The sequence below is a fragment of the Vitis riparia genome, chromosome 18, assembly GCF_004353265.1.
Source record: "Vitis riparia cultivar Riparia Gloire de Montpellier isolate 1030 chromosome 18, EGFV_Vit.rip_1.0, whole genome shotgun sequence".
Classification (NCBI taxonomy): domain Eukaryota; kingdom Viridiplantae; phylum Streptophyta; class Magnoliopsida; order Vitales; family Vitaceae; genus Vitis; species Vitis riparia.
Window position 1 is genome coordinate 962522 of NC_048448.1, and position 13155 is coordinate 975676.

The window sequence follows — 13155 nt, forward strand, 5'->3', positions numbered from 1 at the left end:
AAAACATAAAATCTATCCTTTTTAAAATAAAAATAAAAAATCCTAAATGTATGCCTACGTGGGAATTTGTGGGCGAATGGCTACGGTTGAAAGATCCACTACTTCGCGGCCAAGACAAAAATCTGCAACTTCATCTCCTTCACCCACTTCACCAGTCGTCTCCAAGAAATATCCAAACGATAAACTATTCTCTTCTCACGTTCCGAACCACCTCTCTCTCTCTCTCTGTAAACTCTCTTCCACTCTCTAAGGAGAATATGCTTCTTCTGCCGGCGCCGCTTCCGACTCGATTCCCTTCGTATCATTTCTTATCTCCGGTTCTCCGCGACCACCGCATTCTCCAGCCACCACTCCTCGCCACCACCTCTGCTGCCGTCACCACCGCTTCTGGAGAAGCCACTCAGTTCTCCAAGCCACTCAACGAATACGGCAGCAGCGGCGACCTTAATTCTGTGCCGAACCGCCGCTACGACTTCACTCCACTGCTCCGGTTTCTGTCCAATTCAGAATCCGACTCTGATTCCGGAGCCGAAGTCGAGTCTCCTCCTCCGACCTCTCTGGACTTCACTGAGTTCCAGCTCGTGGAGTCTTACCGAGCCGTGCCGGCTCCGCTGTGGCACTCGCTTCTTAAATCGCTATGCTCAGATTCGTCCTCAATTGGAACTGCGTATTCCCTAGTTACATGGCTTGAGAGGCACAACCTCTGTTTTTCTTACGAGTTGCTCTACTCGATTCTTATTCACGCTCTGGGACGCTCCGAGAAGCTTTACGAAGCGTTCTTGCTTTCTCAAAGACAAACCCTAACTCCATTGACATACAATGCCCTAATTGGGGCCTGTGCTCGTAACGATGACCTCGAAAAAGCCCTAAATTTGATGTCTCGGATGCGCCGTGATGGTTACCCATCCGATTTCGTGAATTACAGCTTCATAATTCAGTCGCTGACTCGTACTAACAAGAGTGATTCTTCAATGTTGCAGAAAATTTATGCGGAGATTGAGTCAGATAAGATTGAGCTTGATGGACAGCTCTTGAATGATATAATCGTGGGGTTTGCGAAATCTGGTGATGTGAACCGGGCAATGTCCTTTCTGGCCATGGTACAGGGCAATGGGTTGAGCCCAAAAACTGCTACTCTTGTTGCAGTTATAACTGCATTGGGGAATGCTGGTAGGACAGAGGAGGCGGAGGCTATTTTTGAGGAGTTAAAAGAAGGTGGATTGATGCCAAGGACAAGGGCTTATAATGCTCTTCTCAAAGGGTACGTGAAAACAGGTTCTTTGAAAGATGCTGAATCCATTGTGTCGGAGATGGAGAGGAGTGGGTTTTCCCCAGATGAGCACACTTATAGTCTTCTTATTGATGCATATGCAAATGCAGGTAGGTGGGAAAGCGCAAGAATTGTGTTGAAGGAAATGGAAGCAAGTGGTGTACGGCCTAATTCTTATGTTTTTAGCAGAATTTTAGCAAGTTATCGTGATAGAGGAAAATGGCAAAAATCATTTCAGGTTCTGAGGGAGATGAGGAATAGCGGGGTGTCCCCTGATAGGCATTTTTACAATGTGATGATCGATACGTTTGGCAAGTGTAATTGTCTAGATCACGCACTGGCCACATTTGACCGGATGAGAATGGAGGGTGTACAGCCTGATGCTGTCACATGGAATACGCTCATAGATTGTCACTGTAAGTCTGGGCACCACAATAAAGCAGAAGAGTTGTTTGAGGCAATGCAGGAAAGTGGGTGCTCTCCTTGCACTACAACATATAATATTATGATTAATTCTTTTGGGGAGCAGGAGAGATGGGAGGATGTGAAGACCTTGTTGGGGAAGATGCAGAGTCAGGGGTTGCTGGCCAATGTTGTTACATACACCACACTGGTTGATATTTATGGACAATCAGGGAGATTTAAGGATGCAATAGAGTGCTTGGAGGTCATGAAATCTGTTGGGTTGAAGCCATCCTCAACCATGTATAATGCACTAATTAATGCATATGCACAAAGGGTAAGCTGTTACCTGATTACTTACATCAATTCACTACATGATCACTTTAATAGTCAACTCTTAATGAGCATGCCTGTGACATAGTGACTTATGAGAAACTATCCCCTATTGATCAACTGATTTCAGTCTGAGGTCGAATATCTTTTGTCTAACCATGAAACCATTAGATGCAAGCCAGAGGTTTTTTTTTTTTTTTCCTCCATTTTTTTCGGAGACACCTGCTTTTAGATATGCTGGTGCATAAGGAATTTTGTTTTGATAGCTTTACTTGCATGAACCTATTTTGTCATTCTTTGGTGGGGTGAATATCTAAGTTTCAATTTTTTTCAAACATTGACATGCTCAAACTGGAATTACCATTGCAGCTGGTGATACTTACTTCTACCAGTCATATATGCACTATTACAATGTAACCACTTGGTTACTTAATTCTTCTCTATGATACATGTACTTGTATCAACATGGCCAAGATTGCAGTGCCATTTATCCGTCACACTGAAGCATATGTCATAGTTTCTGATCTGCATATCATTAGAAAGGATATGCTCAATTACTCATCAAGTCACTTTAGTAGGCTTCTTAATGTTGTGACACTGATCTTTTAGTGTTTTATCATCATGGAAGCTTTAATAAGAAATTCCGGACTTGATTGACATATTTGTTGCCCAGAACAGAGATTTAAGGGTATTGGATCATGGAAGCTTTAGGTCAGCAATTTTCAACTTCATTTACATAGTTACCAGCCCATGTCTTGGTAAGCACAGAATAAAAGGAGAAAGTTCAAGTAGATGCTTGGTGCACCATAATCTCAAGGAGCTTGAAAGAATTTGTGCTTCCTTCAACAATTTTCAGCTGAGCTTAAAAGTTAGTTTTGTATATGGCTATAAATAATTAAAAAAAAAAAAGAAAGAAAGAAAAACAGACTGTAGGTTTTGGGGTGGATGGGGAGTCCAAGAACAGGACAATAGGAGTTCACAGGTGAATGAGCTGCTGGGTTGAAATACTCTGCATATTACTTTAGTCCCTCCAATCTTACTTTTATAGTCAGATTTATCTTCTCATGTATAATATTGTTTGTGAGCATGAACAATTTTTCATTCCATTTTTTGATAGGGTTTGTCTGAGCAAGCAATAAATGCATTTAGGGTCATGAGAGCAGATGGTCTAAAGCCCAGTGTGTTGGTTCTCAACTCCTTAATCAATGCATTTGGTGAGGATAGAAGGGATGCTGAAGCTTTTTCTGTGTTGCAGTACATGAAGGAAAATGTAAGTTACTGTCCCAAACACTAATTTACCAATCTTCTTTCTCTTTTTCTTGTTTATACACATTCTTTGTTTTTCCATCTTATGGATATCCATTTGATGCTCCAATTTTCAGGACTTGAAGCCAGATGTTGTTACATATACTACACTCATGAAAGCTCTAATTCGGGTTGAGAAGTTTGACAAGGTACTGATAAACTTGTTCTGTCGTTCTTCCTAATTTCAAAGACCAGAAATGACAACTCTCAACTGCTTTCCCAATGGATTTTTTCTATTTGTGCTTTTTGTATCTTTCAATCATCCTCTCTATGCTGGTTAGTTTTTTCCTTATTTATTATATACTTCATTTTCTACCTATCCAAGTTAATACTGTTACTTCTGTTTTTGGTGTTTCCTGCCTTGTTCCAATGATTTAAGTTCTAGTCCTTTTTTTTTTCTTTTTTTCTTTTTTCTGTCTACTTGATATTTTTGTTTATCTCTGTAGAGTTTGCATCAATAACTAAATAAGAGAAGTTAAGGAAGCAATGTGATTGCTCTGAGAAAACCTATGAATGAGTCGGTATAGGGCAGAGTTATTTAATTCGAGTTTAGGGCACTGAAAGAACAAGAGATAAGCAAAGTGAGAAACAACATGATTGCCAAAGATTTAATGGAGGGACATAGCTTCAGATAGAGCTGAATGGTAAAAATGTACCTGATCCCAAGTGGTTCACAACTGAGCATACCAGTTTTTGAAAAGCTTACCAACCTAGCTATCGAGGGATTCTAGTTCATGCTGTGCTTGCTGTCATGTGCATGTCATATTCTTGTGAGACACTGGCGTTGCGTTGGTGGCATGATCTAGCTGTTCAATTATCATGTTTTGTGACAATTCTTGTTGATAAAACCCAAAGGGGTACATTTCAGTCTTTTTTGTACAACAGAAGCTAACACGAATACAAGCCATGTTTTTTGGCAGAGCAGGGCTTAGTTCCACTTAAAACTATTCCAACTTGTGTTTGGAATGCATGTGGGGGCCCAGCTGCCTTTTCCTCATTTTGTATTGAAATTTGGATTCACAGATCATCCAAAAGTGGTTAAGCTTTAAACCCATGCAATCCCTTCTGCTCAAAGAATGAATATTCTGTGATTCCAGAAGCCCCCTTTTTTATACTTTGGTACATAGTAAACTTTAAAGCTTGAGTATATGTGATTGGATAGACTTTTGATTATGAGTATGCATCAAACATTTTCAATGCCCTTAGCTGTTACTTGACTCACCTTGCTCCATCAAATCTCCTGAGGTCTAGCTAAGAAACCATTGTATTAAAGAAAGAATGATACCATGTTTATTGCTTCTTTATGTCTATGATCAATATATTCAGTGTTTAAATTAAACGCGATATTGAAATGAATTTGACCCTAAATGGTTTGTATTTCAATTTTCAGGTTCCAGCTGTGTATGAAGAAATGACTCTATCTGGGTGTACTCCAGATAGGAAAGCCAGAGCAATGTTGCGGTCTGCTCTCAGATACATGGAGCGAACACTAAAATCATAGTTGACAAGCAGAGTCAAGTCATCCAATCAAAGCAAACCACAGGACTAAAATTAAATGCCATGTTTGGTCTAGTCAATGGTGGTCCATTTGAGGTTGGTGTTGCCGATCCTTAGCTGCTATGTTCCTATGTCATGCAAGGTTTTAAAATTCGGTTTTGACCTTATATTTACCCCTAACCAAAGAAGCCAATTTTCTAAAAGTTCAAATTTTGTTGACATACAAGAAGGCTTGTAAAATATCCCAAAGAAGACATTATCATCTTTGTCTTACACAGCATTATCATCATCCAATATGAAGGCTATACCAAACCTTTCTCTATGGACTGAATTCTTCTTTTGCTGCTTTGCAGGAGTTGTTGTTGTAACTGAAGAAAGAAAAATCCAATTCCAAGATCAACTATGTTCAGAATTCTGGAAACAGGGCAAGAAAATACCGGAAACAGAAACACATGGAAGGATTTGAAGATTGAAGAACCAAACACCAAACCCCCATCTCAATTTAGTATGTAATATAATTTTCCCACATGCACCAAAGGAAATAGACACAATGCAGCTCAGGTGCATGCCTGTGTCTTCTATCATATTTGCATCAATCTCAATCATTACTGTATCATGTTGTGGAACATCGACCATGCACTCATATATTCATTAATTTTATTTCTTGGGTTGTTTTGTAATGGAGAGAATATCAGAAAGGCCGGTGGCCTTGGACCTCTGCTGGACGAGTCATACACATGAGTAATATAATTTATTCATTGTTGTTGGTAGGGAATGGTTATGGCTGCAAGCCTGCATGCATATATTTTTATCTTCAAGTACAGTGTAAAGACGAGAGGGAACCATTAGTTTGTGTTTTTTACTTTTCTTTCTATGGAATAAACATGTTGTCTGGTCAGGGAAGCATTTTGATTACCAATTTGCCCTAAGTCCTCATATTTTTAGGTCTGCAATTTGATTACCTTCTGAGTTCTGACCCACGTCAAACCCAACTTGAGGTTGGGTTTTCTATGGTATGTGAGTTTTCATGGATTCTTAAACATTATCAACTCTCCTCGCTTCCAACGCCATTGAAGTCTTGTTTCCCACCACCTCGACTCTCTTCTCTCTTTCTCACGGTCTCACTACCCATCATTCGGACTCATAGAGAAGAGAACCACCCACTTCAGATACGTCTGTTAAAGTTGAAGCCATGATATTTGTTCAATTAAATAACCTTATATCTTGACTTTCAATGGGAAAAGCCTCTTCTAATTGAGGGTCAAAGGACCCAACTCTTTAATGTTCTAAGTACAAGTTTCACCCATTACCAAAATGTATGTGGCCTTGCATTAAAAACATCACATCTAGGGTCAATGTCCCACGAGATGTAACAAAGCTAGTAATCAACTAGGGTTTAAAGACCAGATTATGAGTGAGTTTGAGAGGGTTAAAAGTATTTCCTTTAACATTTGAAAGCCTTTTTCATGTAAATAAATAAAATTTATAAACATTTATATAATCACTTGAAGTCGTTCACGAGCAATGATTTAGTAGATATGTCTTCAAAAAATCCTTTTTTTTTTTTTTATCATATATAATACATGATTGAAAATACTATCAAAATACTATTTTATTTATATCCAAACGTGTATTGAATAAAAAAATAGATTTAAAATTAATAAATTATTTATATATTTTTTAAGAATTATTTTTACTTTTTATATATAAGAATCAAATAATTTAAAATACTTTAACTAATCCTTATTATATTTTATTTATTTTTTCATATTTCTCATAACTAATAAGAGAAATTTTTAATCACTTTTTTTTCCTTAATACTTTTTTTAAAATCAAACATGGTTGAAGTGATTTTTCATAAAATATTTTTTTAATAAAAATGTTATAAATTAAAAATGCTTTAATTAAAATCACTTCTAAATTGGTTCTTATTAAAGTTAAAATCTACATTATTTTTCACAAATTAATTGATGGTCCAATCAATAACCACATAAGATAAAAAAATTTAATATTTTTTTGTTTATGTTAGAGCATTAAGTTACTTAGGTGGTATTTATTTTTTTACTTAATTCTAAATAGAACCTTAATGCTTAATAGTGTTAAATATTAGGTTGTTTGTTTTTATAGTATTTTATTTCTATTAACTATTAAAAAGTAAAAAAAAAAAACCAATATATTATTTTTTCTATTTTAAAAAAGTTACATATTTTGGTTTTTTCTGTTTAATAAAAAATTTATAATAAGTCACAAAAAAATAGAAAACAAACAACTTAAATTCTGAAAACAAATTACTTTTAACAAAAAGCCAAAAAAACAAACATTACCTTAATTTAAGTTTGACAATTTTATTTCATTCATAGTTGCTTATGATTTTTTAACTTTTTATGTTTAATTTTTTAATTTGTTTAAACTCAAGGTTGTTACATGATCAATTGAGAATGTTACAAGTAAATATAAAATGATTGGAAAAAAAGAGAGGCTAATTTGGTTAAAATATAGCATAGAGTGGACTTTAGGTTTTTTTTTTAATTAATTATAAATATTTAATTAAAAAAAAATGGTCAAGTGCTCAAGGGCTCAAGCGTTGCATTCGAGTGCTAGTAAAAGTAGCTCAAGCTAGCTAGAGCAATTCAAGTAGTCCCTCCAAGCGCTCAAACATGTTTGAGATAAAATTATCCAACTTTTCATTTTTTATTTTTTTTATTTCTAATTAAAACATTTATTTTTTAACTTCAAGAATGTAGTCTTTTTTTTTTTTTTTTTTTTTGTATCACACTACTCTTAGATTATTTGCAATTCTCATTTTCAGGTTTGTGAGAGAGTTATGCATCCCTTCGAGGAGTTAAGGTACTCAATAGGAACAAATGTGATACTGCGTTGCAAATGTGAAGATTAGTACAAATACTCAAGGACAAGACTTCAAGATAGTAGTTATAAAATAAATTTGTATACTTTCCCTTTAATAGTGGATTTGTACTCTATAATTTCTAAGTCTCATGTTTTTGTATCAAAGAAAATGTTGTAGATGATTTTTCAGCTAAAATTATTGTCTTTTGCAAATGATTTATCTTTTATTCTACAATGCTTAAGGCTATTTTTAGTTCCGGAAATATTTAAGGAAAAATGCAAGTGAAAAAAATACAAAGAAAAAATAGAATGACATAAAAAATAGAATGACATAAAAAATAGATTAAAATTTGATAAATTATTTTTATTTTATACTTTAAATTCATTTTACTTATTTTAACTAATTGATATAAATATTAAATAATTTTAAAATACATAAATTTTTAACTAGTTTTAATCATATTTAAATTTCTTTTATATTTTTTATAGGATAACCATGAAAAAATCGTTTTTCTTTCTTTATATTTTTTGGAACTAAACATAAATGTAAAAGAAAATTTTAAAAAATGAAAATTTAGATTATAAAGGGATTTGTGCTTATTCATTCCTATCTAAAACTTTCACTTTAGCCTTTAGCTAAATTATCTTGTCCATAGATTTATTGGAACCAGTAGATGCACATGAAGTAAACATTGAAGTCATAGTTGACAAAAAGACTCATCCGGCCAATTACCAACCACCACACTTCAAATTAAAATATTTGAGAAAATAAAGGTTGATCTTATATGAGAAAAATACCTACGATGGGGTGAATTGAGTTTTTAAAAATTATTTTTAGAGAAATCAACTCGGATTTTATAATGGTTCGACACTTCCTAACCTATGTCCACTCTCTTCAAGCTTCTAACCGAATGAGGGTTCCACTAGCTTGAAACTTCGACCAAGCTTCTAATTTCCTTTACATTTGAATTATAACTTCAATGGACTCTTACACAATCTTTTCAAGATTTAACTCACTTGAAAGTTTTAACACTCAATTTACAATAATGAACTTCTCTCAATCTAACTCAATAGTAGCTCAAATACAAATCAAATATAGGATGAATCACAAATGTGCACTAAATGATATGCAAGTGAAGATTTAATGCACCAAGAAAGAAATGAGAGCTTTTAAGGCAATAATAAGTGGGTAGACAAATAAATGCAGGTGTTCTATATCTCATAAATGAAATGGAGCTCTCTATTTATATGCTAATTTTGAAGTAATTTGTCTAAGATCCATCTGATAAAACTCGGGTTTTGATGGAAATAAAACTTTAAAAAATAAACCGAATTTTTGAAAGATACATGAAATGATATGTAAACCCTAAGTGCACCCATACATTTATCTTACATTTGTTTCCTATTATTAAAGGTCTTCTAAACGTCCTGATCTTGTATCCATTAGGGTTTTTGATAAATTTTTAAATTAATATATGAGATTATTTATAATTCAAATCAATTAATAACTTAATTATGATTTATTATCATTAAAACTTGATTAAGAGAACCTTTGGACTAATAATATCATTTTTTGCCTCTTGAGGTGTACTTTATATCAAATAGCCAAAAAAAAGAAAAAAAAATGAATTATAATATCATATAATAACAATAATAAAATCGGAATCTTAAGAAGAATGAGTTCAGGATTTTATAAGTTGGATATTAATTTGGATCCATAATTATTTTATGATTTGGTGGAACATGGCCAACGACTCATACATTCATTAATCTTATGTTTCGTGTTGTATTGCGATAGAGAGTATGTCAGCATACACATAGAGCAGGTGGCCCTGTCGGTTTGGGCCTTTGTTTGACAAGTCATTCGCATGAGTGACATGATTTATTCTAAGTAGTTGGTACGAATATATAAAATATTTTTGGAGTATAGTGTAAAGTTAGAAGGAACCATTTACTTTTGTTGTTTTTTTTCCTTAGAATAAGTGTGATGTGTCTCATTTGGGAATCAATTTGCCTACCTATTTGCATTGAGTTCCCACCTAACTTGACCAATTCTCCCATTCACAAGTGGGCACGCACAGGCCCCCTTCTTCCAAGCATCCACTATATGGTCAAGTCTTATTCAATGAGGAATAAAGGGAAATTGGGTCATGAATAGTATTTTTACCACCATGCCCACCTTTAATAAAAGTCAATAGCCTCTCTTTAGTAGAAACTTCTTTGTAATGACTCCAATGATTCAACAACAGCGCCTGTAGTAAATAACCCTATAAGATATCACATGTTTCTCCAGCAAGTTTAAGAAAAATAGAAATACAGTCCCACTAAAAAATAGTCAACCACCAAAGAATACTTGGTATCACATGTTTTCGGATTTGAAGGAACCGGAAAATATTATCTCAAATCTATAAGATATAATACGTTCATCTTAAAAATAAATATGTATTATCATTTGTTTTAATATGCAATGATCCCATGTGTAGAAAACATGTGACATTTTTAAATTTGTTTGGTTCTTGAAAAATACCAAGGAAAAAAAATATTTAAAAAAATAATTTTATCATATTTAATTATATCATGAAAAATATGAAATATCATTAAAATTAGTAAAATATTTATATATATTTAAATTATTTTAATATTTATGTAAAAGAATTAAATAGATAAAATAAGTTTACGGTAATACATAAAAATAATTTATTAATTTTGAATATATATTTTTTTAATTTTTTTCTTTATAATTTTCCTTTCTTATTTTATTTTCTTGACATTTTTTTTTTCAACTTTTCTTATTTTATTTTCTTGACATTTTTTTTTTCCAAACTTTCTCGTAATCAAACATAGCTTTAGGTTTCAACTATATATCAAAACAACTAAATATCTCAATATTAACACATATTCTCTTATAGTCCGTCAAATTATGACCATTTGAGTCTAAATTCAAAACTATTGAGGTTAAATGCTTAATATAAAAAATAAAAAATAATAAATAAGAATCATAATATAAAATTAATAAAAATAATTTATTTGTTATATCATTTTATGTTTTTAAAGGGTGAATCCACTTATAACGTTTTCATGAATAATACTTTCATCTTTTACTATTTGTATATTAATTTAAAACAAAAGCTTTTAAATAGTGCTAAATTCTAATTCAATCACATGTTAAATTCTAATTAAAAATTTGAGATTCTTCGAAATTTGAAAATCCATACCATCCCATTAATTTTTGATAAACAAAACGCATCTTAGCGTTAAATAATGCTTCTTGAATCCTCGGGATACTTCATATCGAGATGGGATATTTTGATCGGTCATTTAATCTTAAACATTGCAGGCCGTCAAATAAAAATTTAAGACGACGATTAAGGAACCCATGTGCATGTCCCATTCACAGCGTTGCTGCAATTGACAACTCGCACACGTGTTTAACGCCACAATTGCGCCGGACTCTTGTCTTTATTCAACCTGTCCTCCTTGTCTAACCCTCTTTCAGGACACTGGTCCTAGTTAATGCACCAATCACTATACTGATGATTTGACGCTAACATGGTTTTTTTTTCCTTTCTCTTTCTTTTTCTTTTTCAAAGCATCAAGTCTCCCCTCTCGATCACTTCCAAATTTCTAATATCATGAAAGTCTATCTTCCACCAACCCCACTCTTTCTTTCTCGTGTTCCATGTCTTCCAGAAAGCACCCATCTCTGTCTTCAGTTCCACAGACGCCGGGGACGGATGGTTATCAGGGTTACACCTTCAAAGACAAAGACAAAGACACCCATGTCGCGAGTGTCGTGAAACCCCACTTCAAATACGGTCTCTATCTCTTTTTCTTTCTCACCATCTGGTTTCTTCTGCTTTTCTTCTGGTTTTCCTCCACAAAACCGGCCGTTTCTCCTCACATTATTCAGAATTCGAATAGTCATGTGCAAAATCCGCCGGCGGAGAAGGTGCAAGTGAAACTGGAGGAGAAAGTGCAGGTGAAACCGGCGGAGAAGGCGCAGGGGAAACAGGCGGAGAAGGGGCAGGTGAAGCGGGTGGAGAAAGCCCAGGTGAAGCCGGCGGAGAAAGAGTCGGTGTTGGTGTACGTCTATGAACTGCCGCCGAAGTTCAACATTGGTCTCCTCAAGGAGTGCCGCCGCCTGAATGTGTACACGGATATGTGTCCACACGTGGCGAACTGTGGACTTGGGCAGCCGATTTTGGAGATGGGGTCGAGCTGGTTCGCGACCCACCAGTTCATCGCGGAGATGATATTTCACGCGCGGATGGAGAACCATCCATGTCGCACGCGCGATCCGGAGAAGGCGGACTTGTTCTACGTGCCATTTTACGGAGGACTCCACGCATCGAGCAAGTTTCGGGAGAGTAACGTGGCGGCGCGTGATGCTTTGGCGGTGGAACTGGTGGAGTATATCCACCGACAGCGGTGGTGGCGGCGGAATCACGGTGCGGACCACTTCTTGGCGCTGGGGAGGACGGCGTGGGACTTCATGAGAACCGACGGTGGCACTGACTTTGGAGCAAACCGTCTCCTGAATCTGCCACCTGTCAAAAACATGTCGGTGTTGACCGTGGAAAGACACCCATGGGAAGGCTCGAACCAGTACGGCATCCCCTATCCCTCCTACTTCCACCCCTCCACGTCCGACGAGATCCTGACGTGGCAGAACCGTATGCGGCTGCAGCGCCGACTCCACCTCTTCTCTTTTATCGGGGCTCCGAGGAATGGCGTGGAGAAGGCGGCGATCAGGGACGAGATCATAAAACAGTGCGCCGAGTCAACACGGTGCCACCTCCTGAAATGCGGCAGCGGAGCGAGTCAATGCCACGAGCCAACTCAGGTGCTCAACGTCATGACCCAGTCGGAGTTCTGCATCCAAGCCCCCGGCGACTCGTTCACGCGACGATCCACCTTCGACTCATTTCTCGCCGGTTGTATCCCGGTCTTTGTCTCACCCCACACAGCGTATTCTCAGTACTCATGGTTTCTCCCCGCCGACCACACCACCTACTCCGTCTTCATCGGAAACGAGAACCCCAGCATAGAAGCTGAACTTCTGAAGATTCCAAACGATCAAATACAGAAAATGAGAAACAGAGTCATAAATTTGATTCCAAATCTCACGTATATTCACCCAAACAGTAGTGATTTCGGTTTCACCGACGCCGTCGATGTTGCACTGGGGAAATTGTCCGATTACGTGAAGTCCAAGTTACGAGGACATGGCGTGACGGTCCATTGAGATTTTTTCCAATGAATTAGTTAATGTTTGCACATGACTCTCATCATTGAAAAATAATTAAGGGTGCGTTTGGAAGTTAGGTTGAAAGCACCTTCATACAAAAAATATGTGTACTTGATAAATGATAATTACTTTGTTTAAACATTATTATTATTTTATTATTTATGTCATTATAAAAAAATATAATTTTTTAACTTTATAAACTCATGATACCAAATACCAACAAACATTTAAATAATTCTTTTAACTTTATTTT

General features: G+C 35.7%; 2 protein-coding genes across 2 annotated transcripts; both read left to right on the plus strand.

The window, feature by feature from the left end:
- The first annotated feature begins 124 nt into the window (after positions 1–124).
- On the plus strand, positions 125–5582 carry LOC117906661 (pentatricopeptide repeat-containing protein At5g42310, chloroplastic). The gene is made up of 5 exons (XM_034819782.1): positions 125–2009; positions 3123–3275; positions 3388–3459; positions 4701–4903; positions 5161–5582. The coding sequence occupies exons 1-4, from the start codon at positions 258–260 to the stop codon at positions 4809–4811; spliced, it is 2088 nt and encodes a 695-aa protein (XP_034675673.1). The 5' UTR covers positions 125–257; the 3' UTR covers positions 4812–4903; positions 5161–5582.
- Positions 5583–11152: 5570 nt separating this feature from the next.
- Positions 11153–13046, plus strand: LOC117906662 (probable xyloglucan galactosyltransferase GT17). The gene has a single exon (XM_034819783.1). The coding sequence runs from the start codon at positions 11334–11336 to the stop codon at positions 12897–12899; it is 1566 nt and encodes a 521-aa protein (XP_034675674.1). The 5' UTR covers positions 11153–11333; the 3' UTR covers positions 12900–13046.
- The last annotated feature ends 109 nt before the right edge of the window (positions 13047–13155 follow it).